Source organism: Castanea sativa, chromosome 12, assembly GCF_040712315.1.
Source record: "Castanea sativa cultivar Marrone di Chiusa Pesio chromosome 12, ASM4071231v1".
Lineage (NCBI taxonomy): Eukaryota > Viridiplantae > Streptophyta > Magnoliopsida > Fagales > Fagaceae > Castanea > Castanea sativa.
Window position 1 is genome coordinate 2,365,111 of NC_134024.1, and position 25,030 is coordinate 2,390,140.

Here is a 25,030-nt window from a genome sequence, read left to right on the forward strand (position 1 = left end):
AGGGTTTTGTGAACTTCTGAGGTTTTACAACTAAGCTAAAAAAAAAAAGGCCTCAAAAAACCAAAACAAAAACAAGTGGTTTCAAACGACTTCAGCTTCTTCTTTTTTTGTGAAAGTGAAACGACTTGCAGTAAACCGCAAAGCTCTCTTTATTTTTATTATTATTATTATTTTATTTAAATAAAATTATTTTTGTTTAGTCCAAACTTAACAAGGAGTGAAAGTCAATTTTTCTAACAAGTCCAACTTAAACTCAAACTTAAACATTGATATTATTATTATTATTATTATTATTATTATTATTATTATTATCTCTCTATTTCACTAACGTGATATTTTATGATAGGGTGTAAGCTTATAGCTATGGATTATTCTTTTGAATGTAACTCAATCTTTTTCTTATGTTTTTATATTTTTTTTAGTTATATATATTTTATTTTGTATCAAAAATTTCTCAGCCGTGAGTCATTTGATTCTTTAATATATTTTAGTCTTTTAGAAGTTTTAACAACTGAATTTTAAAGTTATTTTTTGTAATATCTGAAATTGTCTAACAATTTTTTTGTAAGTTAGTACACATTCAAGTAATGATTTATTCATCAAATTGTAACACAAATTGAAATTATACAAGAGCAAATCATGTAATGGTGTAGTTTCTTAATCAATTTAAGATTTTATAAAATTATTTTAGTCTACCTTATAAATAGGTAGGTTCGTGTGCATAGTACGGGTTAGCGACTAGTTATTATTATTATTAATCTATACTATATATAAGAGGATTCCCCTCTTTCAATTGGACTTTTATGTCCCTCTAAAAAAAATGGACTTTTTATGTGGTTCAAAAATACCCCTCATTAATGAAGGGTAACTTCATTTAGAAATAAGATCATAAATGTCAAATAACAAATTTCATTTTGAATTAAAAAAAAGAGAAATCTTAAAATTTAAGATTTTTTTTCCTTCACGTTCAAAAAAGAAATTACAGTTATGAATTTGCTAATTTATATATAGACATCTTCTAATTACAAATTTAAAGCCATGATGATTACTCTAAGGGCGTGGTGCAACCAACCCAATGATCCACTAAAATTGATCTAATCCAACCCAACCTGATGGGTTATGTGAACTTTTAGAAGTTGATAGGTTGGGTTAGGTTACCAATTTTTTTTTTACAACTCGTTGAGTCAATGTAAATTAGCAAATTCACAAATTTGCCTAGCCAAATCCATCACACACACACACATATATATTTAACATATATTTAAAATATGAGAAATGTTAATGAGCACCGCAAAATATCCGTTAAGGATGAAATATTGTGGGGTCTACCTAATAAAAAATTTGTATAAATTGATGAAATAAATGAAAATAGTACTGAAGTGACAAGTAAAATTCAAAAATTTGGCTTTATTGACTCTACACCCTATAAAATTGGTCAAAATTCTAACAAAAAGTTGACTTCCTTGACATAAATTTGTTTCTTAACGGGCACTGCAAGGTGCCCGTTAACACTACCCTTAAAATATATATTATATAATTTTATTATTTTATTATTATATGGTTTGATGCACTAACAAAATAGTTTGCGTTGGTTTAGTAATATGCTCAAGTTTGATTAGTTCATTAAATCAAGATTATATATATGTTATTATTTATATTTGATAATCTTATAAATTTTTTGTTCTAATGTTTTTTTTTTAATTAAAAAATGATCAACCCTAAATTTAACCCGATCTACATGAGTTCGTTTGGGTTCATATTAAAAAAAAAAAAAAAAATCCCTAACTCAACCCATCCACACTCCCCCTACTCAATCCCCAAGCCAAAAACTTTGCCAATTAAGCTATCTCGAACATTAACAACCCCTCATTTATTAGTAGCTGTGACTTGTGAGTGTCTGGGTACAGTAGTGCACCACTCTTTAAAAGGAGAAAGTATATAGTGTTTCTGGAACTCCAACTCAGCACACATATGGTGTTTCTAAGACCAATACAAAATTGACACATGGATTAAAATTACAACTCAGCAACTCAGGTTATTTAAAGTAAAAAGACACAAATACCCTCTAAATTTTCAATATCCCGCCACTCTTCCTTTTCTTCTTCTCCAAAACAAAAAATTTCATCTTTCTCACACGCACTCTCTCTCTCTCTCTCTGTTTCTCAGTCACCAGCACCTCCATCAGTCACCAGCACCTCCATCTTTCCTTCTTAACTCCAAACCTTGACAGCTACAACCTAGCATTGCCGGTCATCATCAGTTCCGACGAGACTGACCTTTGTCTCGTCGGAAAACACCCTCTCTGTTTCTCTCGCACCGCCGTAGCACACCAATTACCATCACCTCCATCTTCCCTCTATCAATTCCAAACCTTGACAGCCACTACCTAGCATCGCCGATCATCATCAGTTCCGACGAGGCCGACCTTTGTCTCGACGGAAAACACCCAAAATTGTCTCTCTATTGTTTCCAACCATGACGCCGAAAGTTTTCTCACCGCTTTCGACTACTGACTTTTTAAGAAGGGTTATCCTCACTCTTTTTTTCATTTTATTTTCTGGATTTTTCCGTTTATATATGTGCCTTTTAAAAAAAAAATTAACATATACATTCTTATGTCAAAAGGGAACTTGTAGTGTTTGATAAAATGCTTCAGTGAGGATGGATACAATCATAATACAGTAAAAGGTTTTTTTTTTTTTTTCAAAAAATTGTTCTTTTGGATTATATTAAAAGTGGTTAGTATGATGTAGTTTTGTAAGTAGAGAAATGAAGCTTCTTTCTTTGTTTAGTTGATTTAGTGTATTTGATGGTTGTGCTTGATTTTCAGGTATTATTTATTTGTTAGATTTTTTTCTTTCTTTTTTAGCTATTCATGTTAAAGATGGTTTCCTTTAGATGCATTTAAGTTTGCAATATGTGTTGGCTTACTTGGAATTTTCACACACAAGTTCATTTTGTGTGTGAAGGTTGTTGACACCAATCCCATCCTTTGTATTGCTTTTGTTGAGTTTATTGATTTAAATTTTGAGATTCACCATGGGGGAAGGTTCAGGAATCTTAATGAGGCAAGGTTAGCTTTGTGCTCTATGTTATTTTTAGGGGGATTAATATTTTGATGGTTATGTATATATTTTTTTTGTATGTTATAAACTTTTAATGTAGGATACATTGTCTACCAGTGGTTAGAAGACACCTACAAGTGCAGCAAGTGTTGGAGATGGAATTGCTGCTACTACAAGTGCTGATTTTGTAGCTGAAACTACTACAAGGGCTGGAGAAGCAAGGGCTGCTGCTACAAGTGTTGGAGATTCAATAGTTGTTGCAAGTGCTGAAGATTCAAATTCAAAGGATGCAGGCCAAGAAGAAGAACATACCTTGGAGGATTTGAGAACATATAACTAGGCATTAACAATAATCTATTTTATGTCATCCACATACAATTGGTGGTGATGATTTTGGGGCTTTAGGTGATATAGATTATGTACCCACAAATAATTCTGGAATTCTTTTTTGTCCTTAATATAATTCTGCAGCTTTAGGTGATAATTTTCATCTATTTATCCAGAATAAAGTTGCAATTTTACAGATTGTATATTTAGGTGATATACATGACTATGTTGTTACGTTAATAGCATGGAAACTCTTATGGGAATACCTATTTTGTCAAACTTGAAAATATATCATTGCAAAATGAAATACCTATCTTGTGAGTAAGATTTTTTTTTTCTGCACACAATTCTGGAATTTAGATTATATATATTGTGTCGTTGTTTGCCGTAATCCCCAAGTGGTGTTGTTTGTCTTTAGCACCCAATGATTATCAAAGTTAACATAAAGCTAAATTTAATTGAACTTCATAAACTCAACAAAAGGTAATATTAATCTACAATTGTCTACTAAACCACAAGCTAACATAAAGATAAATTTTTTGATACATCACTATTATTGGCATCATTATTCAAAAAGTTACATCAAGGTAACAACAAATAGGCTTTTTTTGTTTTGCCAGCATACATAAACACACCAAAACAAACTACAAAAAATAGCCATAACCCTATTGATGCCTACTTCAGCTTCTTCACAACTATTTTGTATATATCCATCATTGATTGATACTTCAGAGCTTCAATTTATCTCACTGCTTCATATTTGACATCTTCATCGCTTTAATGAAAAATCTTACATAGTTGATGACCCCCTACAATAATCCAACAAGAAACAAAATTTGATAATTAGTATAGCCAACAACAATTCCAGATTTTTTTTTTTTGGGTAGGTAAATAAAACTCCACTGCAATTATGATGAAAAAGTACCAAGAAAAAGACAAAGCAGGCAATGTGCGAACAACCATAAAAATAGCAAACTAATATATAAGAAAGTATAATTATCTAGCAAATCTGGTAAGGAATTAAAAGTAAAAATATTTGAAGTATGGTCAGGTCACTCTTTGTGCTTACTGCCTCAGTTCAGATTGCCATATGCAAATGTATGTTAACATGAAGAACAAAATAATAGTTGGGTAAGAAGATTATGCATTTATAGATTTGGAATTTAATTTAGTGAAGTAAATAACGTAGAAATTTTCAATTTGCATTAAAAGGGTAATATCCATTCTTTTCTCATGTGTTGCTAGTTCTGCTTGAGCTTTACATACCTAGTGCATTTTCATCTCTCTGTACATGATCACAAGACAGCACACAAGCTACAATTTTTTTTGGGTGAGTTCACAAGCATTACATTAAACAAGCACACACATCCATTGCAAAACCATCACATGAACAGAGATTCACATGCATACACCAACATCAGCACAATACACAACACACAGCCATAACAATCCCCAAACCCACATCAGAAAATCCCCACAGAAACAACCAAACCCACGGCCAAAATACCAATCCCAAAAATCCCTTATTTTCAAATCTCCACACTTGGACCCAAATATAAAATCCCATTTTTCAATCTCCAAACCCACAGACAAAAAAAAAAAAAAAGGAGGGACCTTTGAGCAGAAAAAGAGAGAGAAGAAAATAAGATAAGAAAAATAAAGAGAGATGGAGAGGTTGGAGCTCGTGTGGCGGCTTATCAGTGAAGACTGAGGGATGTGAAGAGAGAAACCTGAGAAAAAATTTAGGAAGAAAATTACCTGAGAAAACACAAAATCCTTTCTCCACACGATCTGGAATTGAGGGAGAGACCGAATTCAATGTTTTCAATTTGGGGTAATTTTATTCTTAGGGTTTTTTGGGACTAGCTCTGGGACTGAGGCTAGAAACTAATCTGGGATAGAGTAAGCGAGAGAAGGAGAGGAACAAAATATTATACGTGAGGGGGGCAAGAAAGCTTCCAGCATAAGATGGTTTTGCTAGAAAAAGAAGATTTGGAGGTTTTCTGACGAGGCAAAGGCCGGTTTCGTTGGAACTTGCAATGTTCGGCAGTATTGTGCCACCGGAGACACTGCAGCTGGGAAGTGGCTATCAGGGTTTGGGGCTGAGAGAGAGCAGGGGCTATGGTGGCGTGGGGACTGGGAAGAGAGAGAGATTTGATTTTGAAAAGAGGAAAGTAATTGGTTTTTGGTTTTGCAGAGAGAGTAAATGGCGGGTGTTTGAAATTTTTTCAGGGCCAATTTAGTCATTCTATTTTAAATAGCTCAATACACTATGTGTCTTTTTTTTTAGCTAGGTGTCAATTTTTTATTGGTCTTAGAAACACCACATGTGTGCTGAGTTGGAGTTCCTGAAACACTATATACTTTCTCCTTTAAAAGCCATAACAACCCAAACAGTAACACACGATTGCAGGCCACACGCCAGAGCCGCGTATCTAGGACCAAGTACTACAAGTACCGTTGGCAAGAGGGGTGGCATTCTCGACATTTCAACTCACATGTAACACCTCCACCGACTACAAAAATAATAATAAAAAAATTAAAAAAAAAAAACTTCGGAGCTCATTACTAAGCAAAAGGAGTCGCATACAGAGAGAGAGAGAGGCACCGATTTACTCCCTCGGTGTCTCCGCCTCCGTTTCTTTCTCTGAAAAAAGTGAAAAGATCGTTAGGGTTCCAAGCAAAGAGTAAAAAAACGCTGTCGTTTTGCTCTGGAAATGTCGGCTGTTTCGAATTTCGCGCCGTCCTGTTCCGGCGGAGGGAGATCGGTTAGTTTTTCCTGGACGGAGTCGAAGTTCCGGTCAAATATGGCTTTGATTCCGAGGCCTTTTGAGGTACTAGTTTCTAGAATTACGCAAAATCACTGTGAATTTATATGCTTTGTGAGCCGTTGATTTGTTGAGAAAAATGTGCGTTATAGCTCATAATTCAAGTAATTTTAAGGATCAACAATATCTTTTACTTTGTTAATGATTGTGACCTAGTATAGTTTGAAGTCAAATTGATTGAGACTGTGAATATTTTTAATTTTTTTGGGTTTTTTTTTGTGTGTGTTACCGAAAAATCATTGAACTTGATGAATGGGCACGGCCTCGTTTGAATGTAGTTTATGCCATAAACTTGCAATGGAATTTACAGCTTTGAATTGACTTATTTTTATTCTATTGTATTTATGATCTAAATTATGTCGAATTTAGACGTATAAAAAGGTTTAAGTCTTGGAAGTCCTATGAGAAATATGAGCTATAACTATGAATCCTTAAATAATGTACCCGAAATGAAGGTAATATATGACTTGAAAGTGTGGTAGTTCCGGAGTATTGTGAGAATGAGGCAAATGTTTGTTTATTCTTGTTCATTATGTTTAGAACTGCTATGAGTTAATGACAGATGTAAAGAACTTGCAAACACTAAGATATGCTTAGCCCGTCAAGGGTGAAAAGCCCCTGGATTACCCAATAATTGGTTATGGCGGGTGGGGTTTGTTGCCTATTTAGGATTGTTGTACAGTGTGCTTTGTGACGTGCAACTAATCTAAGTGAAGTTTCCCTACGTCATAAAAGGAACACTAAAATATAAAGTTTCAATTTTTAGCAATATGTAAGAATGATACAATTATGCTAGACTAGTTCCAATGTGGCCATTGGTAATGTAACTGTGTAATTAATAGTAGTATTTTTTTACTCTTGGATGACTGACTGACTTATTACTTAACACTTTGTTATTGTAGAATGACAAGTTCCTTGTCTCTCGTTTAGCTCTTCGTCAATCCAGCAGGGCAACTAAAGATTTAACTGTACCTATGGCAATAGTAGATGAGAGGCTTGCTCGTAGGGGAAATGTGGGGAAGACTTCTGAAATCTTGGTAACTGAACTAACTTTTGGACTTGCAACATTAGTTTACAATGATTTTATAAGGTGCAAGTCATGCAGAAGCTTGATGCTTACTGATAATGTTGTTGCGTAATGTACAGTCAATAATTTTAAGATTATTGTTTGTGTTATTTCAACTCATTTGGCATTGCAATGATTTTCTTTGCAGGCTTATGATCTTATTCAAGGAGCACTTGTAAGTCTTTGCGTATTCTTCAATCTTCATTAGTTGTCTTTATTGAGCCATTGCTTCAACTCATTAAAAAAGAGGGGGTGGGGGGTGGGGGGTGGGGGACAAAAGCTGTTGATTCTATCATGTTTGTTTCAGTTGTTGTACATTAGCACCTACAATTACCATATTGCTCTGATTAGTTCCAAACTTATGATACTTCCTTTGTGGTTGGTTGCCTCAATATGGTCAGCTGGTACAATTTTAAACAACTATATTTTTCTTAACGTATTTTTTTTTTCCTTTTTCTTTTTTCTATTTTATATGGGTTATGTTTTTCTTAATATATCATTGTGAGGGACCTTAAACTAATAAATAGTTGCTTTGAGAATTTTTAACATGGATCTGTAATTATGTTATTCCTCAATAGGTTACATTGTTTCAATCTTGTGTTCACATACAACACTATCGTTTCATTGATGGTGCATTTGATGTGTTTCATTAAAATGCATTAATCAACCACAATCAATTATGGTGTTGCTGTGTTTTCTTTGTGCTATTTTTGGTAATCTTTTCTTGGAATGGTTGATTAACTGGAAATATTATGGACAATAATTAGGTTTAGACAAGTATCTGCATGTAAATAATTTCTTAGTTAGAAACTGAGACTTTTCAAATGGTCCCTGATCAGAAAGATCCAAGTTTTGCATTTATAAGAAGTGAGAAAAGCTTTTAAGTGTGTTTCTTATGCTTCCAGAAAATATCATGTATTTGATAAATCTTCTCAGGTATTTTTCAAAAATTGTAATTTTGTATTATGATGTTATTGGATTGCAGGTAAGATGGAGTTCTATAATGGACAGGTCATTTCCTGACCCACCAACAGCTGTTTTTCTACATGGCATTCTAGGTAGCAGGAAGAACTGGGGTGGGTACTTTGTACTTTACATTTGCTATGGATAATTTCATTGGTCCAACTAAATTTGTTCCCAAGCAGAGAGGAACAAAAGTAAATATTTTTCATTTGACATCTTGATTGGTGGCCAACAACTTGATATGATATTTGGCAACTGTTTGTTAGGTTTTTGTAGAAATTAATGAGTTGCATAATGGCTAATATTGCAGGTACCTTTGCACGGAGATTGGCCAAGGAATTTCCAACATGGCAGGTGCGTTTCTGAAATTGTGCTTGGTTGACATTAATAGAGTACCTTTTACATTTTACAAAAATGGATAGGTTCCCTTCCACAAAATCTTTTTGTTGAAGTTGCTACTTGTGCATTGTAGAATGTCGACCACCAGTTGTGTTCTGTTCCAATGCCACTTTTTTGTAAAGTTGTGAATGCATCATAGTTTTTACCCATCTAAGCGCCTATTTTTCCTGTTATGGCCCCTTTGTCATGGTTCTACTAGAACAACTTGGGACTTTCTGATTTCAAGTCAATCTTATTTTTTTCTCATGTTTCTTTGGACAGTTTCTTTTAGTAGACTTGCGTTGCCACGGTGATTCAGCATCGATAAAGAAGAGGGGTCCCCATACTGTTGCTTCCACTGCTCTTGATGTCTTAAAGCTAGTAAGTATATTCTGAGTTTTGGCTATGTTTGTTATGAAAGACACTTTCTTCCATATTTTAAATCAGCTAAAACAGAGTCTGATATGTCCTCACTTTTGGCATTGCTGATGCACTAATTACTACAATTCAGGCAGTTGGGCGTATCAGTTTTTCTTTTGGGTGCTATAGCTTTGCATTCAACATAGTCGATAGCTTAATCTTCCCCTCCCCCCCCCCCCCCCCCGGCCATTTTAATTGTTTTAAGTTTCCACAAGCCAAGTTCAATTGCTAATATACATGTGCGGGAACTAGCATGATTTTCTGGATTATGTATGCATCTCATCTTTCCATATTTTCTACCAGGACATGTATTCTTTTTTTATCCTCTATAAAATGTAGAGAAGCAACTTATTAGGTTAGGTATTTAAACTTTTCTTTTTGATTTTTATTCTTCATCTTTTGGCTAGGTTGGACAGCTAAGAATGACACCTCGAGTTTTAGTTGGCCATAGTTTTGGAGGGAAAGGTACTATAATTATATTAACGTGGAATATACCTTAATTTGAGAGAAATATACATGGTAGTGTAATTACAAATATTTCAGATGATGGTGCTTAGTATGCTCTCTAATTTTTTATGCAGTTGCATTGAGCATGGTAGAGCAAGCTGCAAAACCTCTTGCACGACCAGTCAAAGTAAGCTTTCTGTTCACGACCAGTCAAAGTAACCTCTTGCTAAACTTTTGTGGACCTTGACTGCCAAAGTAATGATATGCTTGTGCTTTTTTCTCTTTTTGGTTTTCTAGTTTACATCATCTTCCTTTTCCGTTTACAATTTATTTATATAGGTTTGGTCTCTAGATGCTACTCCTGGAAAGCTTCGATCTGGTGGAGACGGAGAGGATCATCCGGAAGAACTAATAGCATTTTTAAGTACATTGCCAAAGGAGGTCAGTATTCAGTCAATTGTTCAAAATTCTCTTTTTGATGCATCATGTATCCTTCCTTGAGACAGGGACCATGCAATTTTATCATTGCTTTTATTATGTTTGACTTGAAGAAGTAAATCAACAGGGTAAGTATTCATTGGAAAAGTAAAAGAGGTTAGCAACATCTCTTTATATCTTGCTACACGCAACTTGAGCCATTTTACAACATCATGGCACCAAACAAATAATATTTCTTGCATTTGTTATCTGTATATATATATCGTAAATTCATTGTGCTTTCATTATCAATAAAACGGTTATTACCTATCAAAAAAAAGGAAAGTTACCCTACTAACTACTAACCTTCACATGAAGTTACCAAAGTAAAAAATTTAGAGTTTGGCTAGCCATATTATCCTCAAACATATTCTGTTGTTGCCAAGAACAAAAGTCTGGCATTTTATGCTTACTATACAGATTACTTTAAGGAGAGTACCTCCGTTTCCTTTCCTTTTGTAAGAATGATATTAATTATGCTATGGTTTTCCTTTAACGAAGGTCTCCTCAAAGCGGGATGTTGTAAATGCTCTCATTCAACAAGGATTTTCGAAAGATGTGGCACAGGTATGTATGAAACATCAATTCTGGTCTTAGAACTCGTATCTGAAGGAAATTAATTTGAAGCTGGACAATTGAACCCTTGTTCATAGCTAAAATCTCGTTCCGTATAATGGTTGACAGTTTTGGTTAATGCTTAATTAAAGTCTTGTGATCTTGCAATTCTGTCCATTTCTATCCTGTATAAAGAAAATTTGTAATTCCAATGTTTAAGGTGTATTTAGTGTTTAGTGTACCAGATATTTATTTCATTCTGAATTTAAGAGTTGTAGAAACATATTACAAAGTATTTTAGTATTCTGTAGGGTACAGCTGCTTGTGGAGGAGTTCATGCTACTTGTTAATAATACAGCCTTTTTACATTGAGATTTTTTTTCAGGTCAATCACATTTAGTTTCTCTATAATGCAAGTTTAATTTGAAATTGTATTTAATTGTGACAATATGAATACGAGGGGGTCCTTGTACAACAAGCTTTGTAATAGTACCTATATAAAATTCTAAAAATAAAGAACAGTTGCATCTTTTTCCTTTATTTGCTTCCTAATTTTTTTTTTTATTGCCTTTAGGTTTACTTTTGATGCCTTGATAAATTAATACCTTACATCTTTTCTCTTGTGCAGTGGGTGGTAACTAACCTTCGAACAAATGGTTCTCCTGGTTCATCATCATCAAGCTTCTCATGGGTGTTTGACCTCAAGGGAATTGCTGAAATGTATCAATCCTATGAAGAAACAAATCTATGGTATTAATCTCTTGTTAATTTCGTTGGCCTTCTTGATACATTTTTTTCCCCAATGAGTCTCTTAGATACAAATGCACCTATCCTTCTCATTTGTTTAAGTTATATCCATACAATTGACTTCTTTGGGGGAGTATGGGATGTGCAGGAACTTTGCCTTGAATATAAAAATATGTTGTCATTCTCATCGGAAATGTAGTTTTTAGATACATTGAACTCGAAATTTTTTTTAATCCTTTCCTTTGACAACTTAGAATTTCAAATAGTAAAGGCAGAAGACAAACTTATGGTTTCACGTTTTGGGAAATATGTAAATAGTTGAGCCTAAAATAAGCCTTTTCATCTTCTCTGAATAATTTTAGGAAAATTGTCGAAGATGTGCCTCAAGGTGTGCATGTTAATTTTTTGAAAGCTGAAAGGAGCCTGCACAGGTGGGCTCTTGAAGATCTCCAGAGAATTCATGCTGCTGAGGAAATTGCTGCTGAAGAGGGAGCTGGAGTTGAAATGCATGTCCTCGAAGATGCTGGCCATTGGGTATGTTGTTATCATGTACTTTTATCTGGTGATACACACAGTATGCTCTAAGTGGTGGGAACAATTGATGTCCATTTCTAATGTTTTGGAGGAAAATAAGAAAGAATTAGAATTGCTTTTTATAAATTCCATGATTGGGGTCATTATATATTCCATTGCAGCTTCCTTAAATTAAGGACACACCTTACAAAAAATGATGGCAATTTGTTTAAATTGAAAGTTCTTTTAATGTTTTCTAGTCGCGGGTTGGCTTCAATGACTTATAGCCCAACATGACAGTGATAGTCCATGAACAACTTTATCAACTAGGGGGAAAAAGTGATCATATTTAATGCTTTCAATTTATTTTGGACAGAAACTTTTAAATTCTCTTAAGCGAATATTTCTCTTTATATGTTCTCCATTGGATTTCGATATGATGGTAATGTCCAAGTTGGGCAGGCAATTGTTCCTTGACAGCAAAAAGAAAAATTGTCCTTGCTGCATACATAAGATTAACTTTAGATGGGGCTTGAAAGGGCAGTATCTGACATCTATTCTTGGAGCCATGTAACTTAAAATTTATGAAAGAAATCACTTGCATATTAACTTTAGATAGATATCTTTTTGGTTCCCATCTCTTTCTAGTGATCATAGGCCAGTTTTTGGTGCACATCAACTTTACACCCAGTGATGTAAAACAAACAGAAAATAAAAATCAAATCACTGTTCAATTATATATTTATTTGCTGTTATGTCATAAACAAATAGGTGACAAAATTACAAGCACCTCCTCCCCTTAAGAATGGGTGGTAACCAACAAGTGGTCGTCATTTTAGCTTCTTCACAAATGTTAAAGATGTGTAATTTTAGCTTAGAGGTTAATTTAATATTTACACCAGGACACAAGAACTCAACCTGCTACTTTGCAGGCTTGTGTCAGTGTGAGATACATGAATAATATCACTCACTCTAAGCATTGTATCAAATGGAAATGTTGAGTGCAGTTTGTGTACGGGCTTGAGTACTGGACTACATTTTCTTTTCTTTTTTGAAGTAATGGACTACATTTTCAAATGCTTTATTTTAACAGGTACAAGCGGATAACCCAGATGGGCTCTTTAGGATTCTTTCATCTTCTTTCAAGGGAATAAAAAAGTAAGGGATCTCAAGGTTATTGTCACTTTCAGTTCAGAGTTAGTTGGCCTTCAAACACAAGCATCTGTCACGTATATTCCTTTTTCAGCAGGAGGTTACCAGATGATCGTATGTATCTACTGTATTATAACAATTTTGTATATCTCTTTTCATTCTTTGTTTTTCCTTTTCTGTTCTTTTCCCTTAGCCTTTTTTTCCTTAACAATATACAATGATCTATTTATCTATCTTTTCTATATATGGCACTGAGGTTAGTCTACATAGGAGTTATTGCAAAAGAAGGTAAAAGCAGATGACCTGTGAGGAATGCACATGAACAATGAAACTCTTGGAAACTTTTTTTCCGGTTGTTAAAGCAAAGAATAGTTATATACATACCTGTATTGAATAAACTAAACGTTCTAGTAATTCATTTGATACGTAATGGTTCTGTTGCATCATATTAGAATCATGCAATCAAATTGAATGGAGAAACAATATTTTGTACAGAAAAGCATATTTTTCACTCTTATCAGTCTTTGCAAGTGATCTTTAATGACCAGCAGTTGTATGAGCTCCAGGGATGCACAGCAGTTTTACTTTTGTCCTTCCCATCACTTCCTCGAATTATATACGCATGATGGATATCCATATCCAGGTGAGACTTGGCTTTAGCTCACAAATTGGGGGTAAAGCAAGCAGAATTCATTAGTTGGTTTCACAATATGTAACATGGTCCAAAAGAAATGGCTAGTGGTAGATTTTCCATAGAGCTGAGGGGTAGTTTTGAAAATAGTCAAAATATACTCAATAGGGTAGACTTGATTTTGCCAAACCTGGGACCAATATGAAGCCTAGGCTTCACAAGAATATTGTGATCCCCAGCACTCTCTGAATCAAACCTTCAAGGCCACGAACCTTGAGCAAAAAACCAGTAGTTTCCCTATAAATATTGGCCTCAGAATAGGTGTGCTATTATGGCATTGCTATAATGGCGACAAAGAAGCCTATTGAACCACTTGTTTTTGTAGTAAGACCAAGAGTGGGGAACCTCCTACGAGCACAGGAGATAAATGTTAGAGTGGAGCCAAGGAGAGGAATTCTCCCAAAACATAACCCATTTTCTCCCCCATAAACTAACAGTATACATTGTGCTACGTCTCGTGTAGTCCAAATAAAATCTTAATAATATACTTTCACTTTGTCGATATCCCCATCTTATCAACATGTATATATTGTATATATAAAGAGTAATGTTAGAGTCATAAAATATTTTACAAACTGTTAATGTGGAATGGTCTACATTAACTATTAAAATTTTAAAATACATGTCAGATAAATACAAGCAAGTGTCAAGTGTTAACCAATTGGTTTCTCAAAAAAAAAAAAGGGTGTCAACCAATTGAGCTCTCTTGGTGGGAATTATTAAAATATTGGAAGAAACTATTTTACAAACTGCATACGAGGAATGATTTACATCAACTATTAAATTACTAAAATACACGTCAAATAAATACAAGTAAGGGTCAACTAATTGAGTTCTCTTGGTGAGAATTATTAAAATATTGGAGGAAACTAATAATCATGGCACTCATCCATCTTATTGAAAAATTTTCATATTAAAATAGCCTACATTAAGAAGCCATGTTCATCAATGAAATACGTGCGAGCAATAGGGATTGTTAAATATTCTTGAATGTTTTTCTCTTTGTTTTTTCATGAAATTGTTAAATATTCTTGAATGTTTTTCTCTTTGTTTTTTCATGAAATGAAAGAGATAAAAAATGGCCACTATAAATGAAAACAATGACATAGCTAGAAATTTTTGCTTAGGGACTGAACTTTGGTATTGATAAACAAGTAAGAAAATCAGATTTTCAATTATGATTTTATTCCATTTCGTGAGTATGTGTTTGAGTTTTCTTTTCTTACAACCTTAAATATATATATAAAAATTGTTTTAAGGGCCGTCATAGCTGATGCACATCAATGCAAAAGTTCTTCACAAGCATATTGTGAACCGGAGACATATTCCCTAGTTCATCTTTCTCTTGAAAAAGTTGCTGTGTTTGTACACTGTAGGGTTTTGTGACCAAGCAACTTCATGATCTTCATCTTGTGATGAACTGAAGAACTTTGCAGCCAAAATCCTTTTCAAGTTGGTGACTAAGTCGCGTACTAGGATCCGTGCATCTATTGGTTAGTCACGTATTGGGAGTCGTGCATTAAAAAGAGAGATTGTCAATACAAAACAAGTTCAATTGGGTATTGGGGTTAGGGTTCAACTGTAGGTTGGTATAAGGTACTGGAATTCATTTACTTGTAACCGCTGGTTGTGATAATAGTGAATTCTCAAGAGTGGGGACCTTAAAATCACCCGATGGAGTTTTTGTCTTGGAGGTTTTTCCCATTTGAAAAAAAAAATCACTTTGTCAACTTTATTTTCTGCTGCATTTTATTTTAGTTGATGATTTGTTTATGCTGCCACATACATTGCATGTTAATTTGATTAATTAATAAATTTGGCTAATTAATTAATTAATTCATCACAAGGGATCAATACATTCTTGGCCTATCATCATTGTCAACTTTTTTTATAAAAAAAAAACACACACACACATATCAAACACACAACTTATTCTAACACCAAAACATGTTATTTGAAACACATTACCAAACACATTTTTCTCTTTATGAATACTATAAATACATATTTTTTACAACACTTTTTAAACCACATTATCCACATCATTTTAAACAACGTTACTCAAACTCCTCTACCAAACAACACCTAAATTTCCTAAACCATTTTTCTTTGTAAAATCAAGAGAAATGGATTAAGAAAATCAATGAGTGAGAGAAGTGTATTTTGTAATCACCGAATCTTCTTCCCTCATCAAACAAGCTTTCATAATCATTCCACCAAAACCCTAAACATTGAGAGTTCATTAACTGCCATATTCAATTCCCAAAGCTCCAATCATCGAAGGCCATCATCAATTCCTCAAGATGATGAAATTTTGAAGACAATTCAAGAAATTTCCAATTACAAAAAGGAAGGTTTTTTGGGTTGCACACAATCAATCAACAACAATAACAACAATAAACATATGTCTCTCTTTTAAGCAAGTGAAAGGTTCATGGATTGATCCGGGAGAGGAAGGGTAACATTTGTTTCATATTTTCAAATATAATTCCTAATCTAACTATTTGCAAGAGCAGATGAAGGCTGATAATTTCTCCTGGAATTTATTCAACTTTCACATTAATAAGTAACATAGTACAATATAATATTCAATGATATTTGAAGTGAAGGCTTATGATTTCTCCTCTGTTTGAAACTATACTACATCAATATGAATATACGATACCAACAAAAAAGGAAAACAAAAATTGAATGGCAAAAAATCATATTTGGAAGTCTTTCAAAATGTGGGTTCAACCCATTTGCTTGAATCGATTATATATGGCTGGTTCTTTCGGTACGCATATGTAGCCTACCCTAAACATGAGTCTGAAAATTCACTTCAAGTTTCAGGGATTACAATGGAGAAATTGGAGTTGCCCCTTGATTTTATGGTCCAAGAATCGATTTTTGAAACCTTGGGCAAAAGTCCTAACTAGAATTTCAAAGTTTGAAGTTAGTTTTGATGGAAAGTTATTAGACACCTACCCTCTGCTGATTCGAAGATTAGCATTTACTTTTATCACCTAACTATTTTCACTAATAAAAAATAATTAAATTAGTAAGAAAACCTTAGCCTATATATAAAATATATATATATATATATATATATATATATATATATATATATATATATATATATATATAAATCTCAAAAAGAAGCCCAAAAGAAGGGTTTTTTTTTTTTTTTTTAAATCTATTTTTTAGAAGAGAAGATAGAAAGATTTGTGCAATTTTGAAAGAACATCGTCTCCTAAAGAAAGAAATCGTACGACCACTAGCGTACATTGCTCATCCCTAATGGGATGCCATTATGAATCTAGAACTCAGAATAAAGTTTTTTGTTTCTAAAATCTCAAACTAAATGGACCAAATGTGCATAAATCTTTCCAAGAACTCTGAATTGACTTGGGACTAAGGAAAATTATAGCCATAAAAAATAAAATAAAATCAGAACTTCATAAGAATTGGAAAAGGCATTTTCCACCAAGAACAATCTAGGCTTTTCTTGAATTGGGACTCTAGTCTATGGATTAGGCAAAGCACCTCTTTACCATTGTGATTTGTGATATAATTTTGGACCAGTTTCCTCAAAAAAATTTGGGGGGAATTGCTTTCTCAAGGATTTCCCTCTCCAATTGATACAATTTACATACTTAAATTAAAGAGATTAATAAAACAAGAAAGGAAAATCAACTCCAAACCAACTGAGCAACTCATGCAGGAATTTTAATAGTGTTCTAGTAAATAAGATGGGGTTATAGGTGTTGGCTTAATTGTTATACAGGAATATGGGTTTGAACCCTTTCTACTTAAAGACAAGAGACTAATAGACACAATTTGTAATGAACACAAGTAATATGAGTGTGCTGTAAGTATTGGATACTAGGCCCAAGCCTAATGAGCTAGACAAACATATATGCTTACCTAAAGGAAATTTGGTGTTTAGAGGATGTTCATGTTTATTCCCATGTGGAGGGTAGTTTTTGGTAATGAGCCTCAACCACTAGATCACCTTTCAAGTTTCGACGATTTATAATGTTTGAAATCAAATTCCTTGTATATATTGTAGGAACAATGTAGGCTACATCTATAACAGGGTACTCTATTTTAAGGGCAGAGTACTCTGTTTATATCCATTAGCTAGAGCATTTCGATGTTAAAGAAAAATAAGACCATGTTTGCTTTTTGACAAATCAATATATAGTTTGAAGTAATGTCCAAGGCAGTGGTATATGTAGTTTGCCACTTGCATGATATTAGGCACGATTACTCTAGAAGTAAGCATGATAGTTATGTGTATCACAAGCTCTCCATTGATTCTATTGTCTTCTTTTTGCTGTATGTCGATGAGATGCTCATCGCAGCTAAGATCCTGATTGAAATTTTTAGGAATTGAAATTCAAAGAGATCAAAAAACAGAAAAGTTACATTAAGAAAATACTTGAATACTTCAGTATGAAGTGATCAAAGTCAGCGAGTACTCCTATTTTAACTTTTAACAACTACATTGGAGTCAGATTTCACATATAAGCCTTCTATTTTCTAATTGAATATTCCTATGTTTTTAAAAGTTGAAGTGCCCACTAAATATAGTAAAATTTATGACAATACTTATTGGTTGGTTCAGTCTTTTTATTACAAACAACACCAATTGTTTTCATCATCACAGTGGCCATACTAGCAATTTCTATCACCATCTGGCTGCTTACATATCAAATTGTTGCTAAGATTTGCAGCTACAACTTTTTTAAATCAGAGAGAATAGTAGGAAAGCCACCTATCCACCATGGCAAAACACTCTCTAGGCTTGTACTCTGGAGCTGTGTGACCCCCTCCCTACGTGTACAATTAGAATAGGAAAATAAAAAGGTCAACTTTAATTGTTCTTGCATAACATAACATTAATGGAGAAGAAAAATAATCAGGGCGTGTTTTTCATGCCTTAACCGTAGCAAAAGTCATATGGTATAAATTCTTCGTAAAGAGCCTTGTGTACCTGTGTCATAACAATAAAAGTAGTTTTATTTCATACAGGCAAGAGGATAAAATTTGACAACAGGGCTAAAGATATATTAATTCCAAATTTTAGATACCAACCCGGCAATTTGGCCCTCAACAAACCATGGCTGCCAATCATCTGTGATAGTCATATTGAGGGATCTGATCCATTCTTGGGTGCCAACATATGGAACATTCAGGTCTTGGTCTCCACTGTGTGAGAAGAGAAATACTTAGCATGAGGAGTTAAAAAAATGTCGAACATAGGGTCCGTTTGGATAGAACTTATCGCTAAAAAGTGAAAATACTGTAACAAAATAATTTTTAAAGGTGTGAATAGTGCCGTCAGGGGCGGAGGGAAGGGGGGGCGAGGGGGGGCTGAACTTTCAATTTTTTTTTTATTGATAATGATAATGTATTGAATTGAAATGTCTTATTTACCCCTACACAAAAGACAAAAAACTTTTCTATTTATTGGGAACAAACAGCTACATGATTCAGAACTCAACAGCCTTAACTAATAGAACTCTAAAACTACTATAACTTTAATATAAAACTATTGGTCCCACTTAGTAATGATTAAAAGAAAAGAAAAGAAAAAAAAACCTACTGCTAATGTTATATGCCAATACGGAATAGGAATCACACCAACCTAATACTAATAGAACCTTTTTGTTTTTTATTGGAGTACTAATACTAATACTAATAGAACTCTGAAAAAAAAAAAAAAAAAGTGTATATCTAATACAGTATAAAGCACGCCTCCCATAAAAATAAAAAAAAAAAGTTCTTTAGATTTTTTTTTTAAATTAAGTAAGGGGAGAATAATTAATTTTTTCATAATTTGTAATTTTGTTAATATAATAAGGGTAAATTTAATAATTTATTTGGTTCAGCACTTCTAAACTCTACCCTCCCTCAAAATCTCTCCAATTTTGGAGAATTAAAAATGAGGGGTTAGAACTCATCCAAACCCTCCCAAATCACTCCCCCTTCTTTCTTAAAAAAATATCCAAATAAGGTAATTTAACTTACTCTCCCTCTCTCTACTCTATTTCCTTGTACTCACCTTCCATCCAAACAAGTTATTAGAGTTTCTGTTGAGTTTTTAAAAGCATTCAAGCAGAGTTTTTAAAAGCATTCAAGTCATTGAGTCACATTTAAATATTCACAGGTATATTGCATACTCTTAATATTCATATTTAAATTTTTTAAGATTAGTTTTTTACTTTCAATTTTATCTTTTAATCTTGCCCCTCCTGACCTAAATTCCTGGCTCCGCCACTGAGTGCCGTAGAACTTATTTTTAATATTTTTTCTAATGAACAGTGCACAAACATTTCACAAACAGTACATGAACAGTGCACTGTCTCCTAAAAGCCGTTGCGCGTGAATTAAAAAAAAAAAAGTAAACGCAAATGTGAAACGCAGCTTTGACGTGGATCCAAACAGACAAATAATGAGGCTCACATTATTATGTTCGACTCATTCTAACAAATTATGTCAAGCAATTTGAATTTCAATTTTCAACAACAAGAGAATAACACATATTATTAGCTTCTCTTTAATATTTTGTGTCATGGTCCAAATGAATATTTTCACCATTCTATGAATCAGTGGCCTACTAACCAGCCAAAAAAAAAAATTTGAAAAAGATGAAGAAGATAATTGAATCAAAAATCTTAACTTCGATATAATTTCAACAAGATGCTTAAAATATAGGGAGAAAATAAAAGGAGAAAGGGATGTCGTGCATCATTGTCACCTGTAAATCAGAGATCGGTAGGCAGTATTTGTGAGATTTCGATGATACTCAATGGTACTTACAACATCATATGTGTAGGACAAAGTCCTATTACATCTAAACCAGCTCAATTTTGTTCCCTGCGTGTCATCATAACAATATGATGAAGTGATCCATTCGTTTTTGGATTTTGTTAACTATAAAGTGTAATGGTACAATCAGTGTACCTTCCGGATGCCAAGGGCATTTTGTACATTTTCATCATTAGCCCAAATGTATGAGAGCACATAATTATAAACCTGTAAAAGAAATTTTAGGAATTTACTAGACAATAATGAAAAATTAGTTATGCATTTTAACATGAGAAAGAGAAAAAGCAATTTACCCGGCACCATAAGGAAGGAGTTCGAGACCACGAAAGGAGTATATCCATAGGGTTTTCTTCAAAAATTGCTTGATCCCATCCTATTCGTTTTGATTTTGGGGAAATTAAAGGACAATTTGGTTCCAAAATGTTGGCAGGATCAAGTTTTGTAATGCACTACAACAGAGTCAGTTAGCCACACTGAAAGTGAAAGATAAATATCATATGTAATTGGATATATAGAAGTAGCAATTTTTCTTACATCTGTGTAAGCTTGAATATCTTTCAGACATTGCACATTTTCTGGATCTACCCTCACATACTCGCCATGACAACTTTCTTTGATTGACTGGAAATTTAAGATATAGCTGTTAGATTATTTGTAAGTCTTAATCGTCTAATGTTATCTTTGATGGAGGGTATACAAGTATGAGTAATGCAACACACAACATTTTTCAATTCCAACTGCTACTAAAGTGGTAAGTTGTTATTAATTTTACAACATTTCAATCTACCATCACATCAGTTACATAAACATAAGAAATATTGAATTACCTCGTAGAGATCATCGGAAATAAGTGCCACACGATGAGCATACTCAATTTGTGTACTGACATCACTACGCCGATCTGTAATTGGGTTGCCAAGAAAGTATCCCTGTTTTCAATTTAAACGAATCTTGATTTATTCACTAGTAGAAACCAAAATCCAGAAGACATTTGAAAGAATAAGATAGAACTAGCTCTTGTGATCCAAGTTGTGTGATAAAAATTGTTTACATTTAGCTTCATGAATGGCACATTTCCAATAGCGTTACCTGCAAGAATGTAAGATTAAAATTAAACGGACCTTTATGATAATAGAAAGGGGAAATGGATGCAAATAAGAAAAAAGTGTTAACTCTGATTGTTTTGAAGTAAACCACTCGTCCTATGCTTTCTCTGCAACCGAATTGGATTGGATTTGATACCAAAATTGGGTTATCATAAGTCATCACAAATTACCATTATGTATTTCTTGAACGATGATTGGAACAATAATGCCTGAATATGAATCGCCACCAACATAGAGTACATTTGTCAAGAATTTTGGGTGATCCAATAGCCACTGTGACAAATCAAAAATATTAGCTAGTATGTGCTTTCCCCCCTCAAAAAAAAAAAAAAAAAAAAGGCTAGTATGTGCTTTAATTTTATATGAAAACAATGCAACGTGAGAGAAGGGTTAGTTCTTGACTGGACTTTAGAAAACCTTGAACTCTGAAGGTGAAGATTTGGATTCCACCAAATAAATAAATAATATAAGTACTAAAATTTTTATTGATAGAAAAAATTACAAAAAAAAAAAAAAAAACCTATTCTTAAATAAATCTGAATTAATTTTCTACCATATAAAGAGTTAATTTTGACCAAAATACTTTGACAAACTCTCCAAAACAAGAAAATTAAATCATATTCTAGAAAATTCCGAAAATTACAACACAACAAAAAATAAAATTCTTTCAATGACTAGTATTTACGTCACACGTTAGAAGAGCAATTGGGTGGATTTAACACCATTGAAGTACAACAAATGTAAAGTAATTGTCATAATAAAACCTGCCTGGGTAATCTTAAAAATTTATTTTCCATTTGCTAGAGAATTTCCCGTTTGATTATAAAGAAAGGTGAGCGAAACGAAATTTTTTCATTATTTTGTAGAATTTCACTCACCTTCCTCAAGAATTCATAGGTTTGTGCTGCTGATAATGTATCTGTCATATTGTAACCTTGGGAGGTTCTTGAATAGGAGAATCCTGTGCCAACAGGAGCATCCAAAAATATAATGCTAGCAACCTGGAAGTAAATCAATAATCACTATGGTTGAAGTGGAGCCGAAAGAAGTCTTTACAATCGAAATCACCAATTACATTGCATAGAAGCCGATTCCACACCACCCCCCCCGGCCCCCCCCCCCAAAAAAAAAAATATAGGAGTATATGATGACATACCTTTGTCCATGAATATTGGTTCAATTGGAATGTTGGTTCATTCCCATCGAAATTTTCGTAATTAAATGACACTGGACCTACATTACAGTGCAAATTATCAACGAAAAAAAAAGAGTCTTTAGTATTTTCAAAGTTTAGTCTATAAAAATAAGAGTTGCCCCCCAAATATTTGAATTAGTTCAATGATGCTCTTAAAAAAAAATAATTGGTCTAATAGTTATAGAGATATAACTTTATTTTTCGCAATTCTATTTTTTATTGTAAAATGTGCTCTTACATCTATTAAATATTTGATAAAGTTTGGCATCAAACATGTTTGACTTTATCTTTTTTAACTCATTATGTGGCGATTAACAAGTCATCGACTCATTAAAAAAATTTTGTCACTAAAACTACACATGAAATGTGTCTTTAGTTGACACATAATAGGTTAGAGCAAGATAGTTTTAAATATGTTTGGAGCCTAACTTATTTTAATGTCTTTAGTTGCATGTTTTTTAAATTTTCATTAGTTCAATTGAAAGATTTTTTTACTTTAGTATAAAATTTGATAATTTGTATTTAAAATGGAACTTTTTAAAAATTTCACTATGAAAATGGAAAAAATGAATTTTATTTTATAAAGATCATCATCAAACATAACTTTGATTGAAAATACTAAGTTCATTTTTTTTTTTTTTGGGTGAGTATATATATAACTTATCAAATAAAAAGTGTGTATATATAATTAAAAAAATGTGTGTATATATATATAGGCGCTTTTTATTAATAACTGATGGTACACTACTCCTTCAACTTCAGGCTTATAACGCAGCAAGTGGGGGGAGTAACTTTCGATGTGAGATTGCAAAAAGTTTCACAAGAGAGTACGCAAAAAGTTTCCCTCTGTGTAAAACAAAAAGCGCCCACAATATATATTTGTATATGCTAGTTGTCTTGATAAATATATTAGTGCCATAACTTGGCTCACAAAACAAAAATTCCTAACTCCTCCCTGGGTAGGCTAACAGTAGCTTAATACTATAAGGAATAAAAAAAAAACAAAGAGTGAGAACTGAGAAGTCAAACCAATTTCATAAACCAGTCCCGAGAAGCCAGAACAACCAGGGCCTCCAGTAAGCCAAAGCAGCAGAGGGTCCTTCCTTGGATTCCTCTCAGATTCAATGAAGTAGTAAAATAGTTGCACATCATCTGCTTCACCCACCCCCACGTATCTGAGAATTAACAGAGATGCTAAGCAAAACATATAAATCCAAGCATATATAAAACAGAGAGAGAGAGAGAGAGCTAGATAGAGAGGAAAGATGGCATTACAATATGACTTACCCTGTTTCAAGTTTAAATGGAAGTTTACCAGGAAAGCCGGGTAGAGTCTCGACAATTGACTGGGACTGGACCATGCACAACATAGAAAATGCAAGCAGCCAAAGCAAGGTGATGACAGTGGAGCTGAACATACTTTCAAACTTTTGCTGCTGTGCTGCCATGCCTAAAAGTTATCCATTCACATCATAAGAAAAAGTATATGTCAGAAGAATAATAGAGATCATTCTTTTCAAGTTTCTTGAGTTGAATTCATGAAATTTAAGACATATGTGCAAGACAAAAACAAAGAATATGTGAGTCTGAAATTCAGGCACATTTAGTAAGTAGTTTTGATGCTTCCATTGCCGATATCCAAGCTGAAGAAATGGATGTTACCTCTTTGGAACTTGATGAAGGGTGACTTTTTTCGACCATAAAACTTGTGAAACTAAACAAATTTATATTATAGTAGCGAATGAGATTTTGGATAAGCAATTAAACAATTTATTATATAATATATTTATTTTATTTTATGACATCGTCCTAGTGTGCATATATATATATATATATATATATATATATATATATGAGTTAGGTTCAAGTTACACCTACTGTAACTCTAAGTAATATTACATCACTCAATAACTTGTTATTCAATTCATATTTTAAGAATCTCACCGTTGAATTACATGTTCTATATGTGCTTAACATGCATGCCAATTTTCATGCTAATCAGATGTTATTTACTTTGTGATCCATAAACTCATCTTTTATGAATTATTTTAAACTATAAAAATTTGAATTTAAAAAATTGATTGATAACATTGTAAGATTGAGTTGATTCAATTATGTGTTGGCTTTATTTCGTGCAAAATTTGCTTGTATTTTAGCAACTAGATACAATGTATTTAGGTAGGAATTATGTAAGGGTAGTATGTGAGAGAGTGCGAAGAAACCTCAAAAGTGTGCAATCAAGAAGAGCCTCGTGACTGGATCTTGCAACTGGATCTCGCGATTG

At 33.2% G+C, this 25,030-nt stretch overlaps 2 protein-coding genes and 2 long non-coding RNA genes across 4 annotated transcripts; 2 read left to right on the top strand and 2 right to left on the bottom strand.

The window, feature by feature from the left end:
- The first annotated feature begins 1,925 nt into the window (after positions 1-1,925).
- LOC142621071 (uncharacterized) lies at positions 1,926-3,671 on the top strand. Its single transcript, XR_012841696.1, has 2 exons — positions 1,926-2,526; positions 3,183-3,671. It is a non-coding gene; the product is annotated as an uncharacterized LOC142621071 (long non-coding RNA).
- A 246-nt stretch (positions 3,672-3,917) lies between these two features.
- LOC142620875 (uncharacterized) lies at positions 3,918-5,568 on the bottom strand. Its single transcript, XR_012841651.1, has 2 exons — positions 5,151-5,568; positions 3,918-4,201 (listed from the first exon to the last, which is right to left on the bottom strand). It is a non-coding gene; the product is annotated as an uncharacterized LOC142620875 (long non-coding RNA).
- Positions 5,569-5,875: 307 nt separating this feature from the next.
- LOC142618215 (uncharacterized) lies at positions 5,876-13,352 on the top strand. Its single transcript, XM_075791119.1, has 13 exons — positions 5,876-6,226; positions 7,123-7,257; positions 7,435-7,461; positions 8,272-8,362; positions 8,560-8,603; positions 8,910-9,008; positions 9,455-9,512; positions 9,629-9,681; positions 9,834-9,935; positions 10,473-10,538; positions 11,155-11,276; positions 11,636-11,807; positions 12,880-13,352. Exons 1-13 carry the CDS (start codon positions 6,110-6,112, stop codon positions 12,946-12,948), a joined length of 1,155 nt encoding a protein of 384 aa, XP_075647234.1. The 5' UTR covers positions 5,876-6,109; the 3' UTR covers positions 12,949-13,352.
- A 4,865-nt stretch (positions 13,353-18,217) lies between these two features.
- LOC142619918 (serine carboxypeptidase-like 7) lies at positions 18,218-24,459 on the bottom strand. Its single transcript, XM_075793296.1, has 15 exons — positions 24,409-24,459; positions 24,034-24,196; positions 23,776-23,921; positions 22,708-22,784; positions 22,430-22,552; positions 21,722-21,824; positions 21,497-21,534; positions 21,273-21,374; positions 20,980-21,066; positions 20,739-20,894; positions 20,581-20,652; positions 20,375-20,493; positions 18,709-18,822; positions 18,553-18,607; positions 18,218-18,447 (listed from the first exon to the last, which is right to left on the bottom strand). The coding sequence occupies exons 2-15, from the start codon at positions 24,192-24,194 to the stop codon at positions 18,364-18,366; spliced, it is 1,437 nt and encodes a 478-aa protein (XP_075649411.1). The 5' UTR covers positions 24,195-24,196; positions 24,409-24,459; the 3' UTR covers positions 18,218-18,363.
- Between the last annotated feature and the right edge of the window lie 571 nt (positions 24,460-25,030).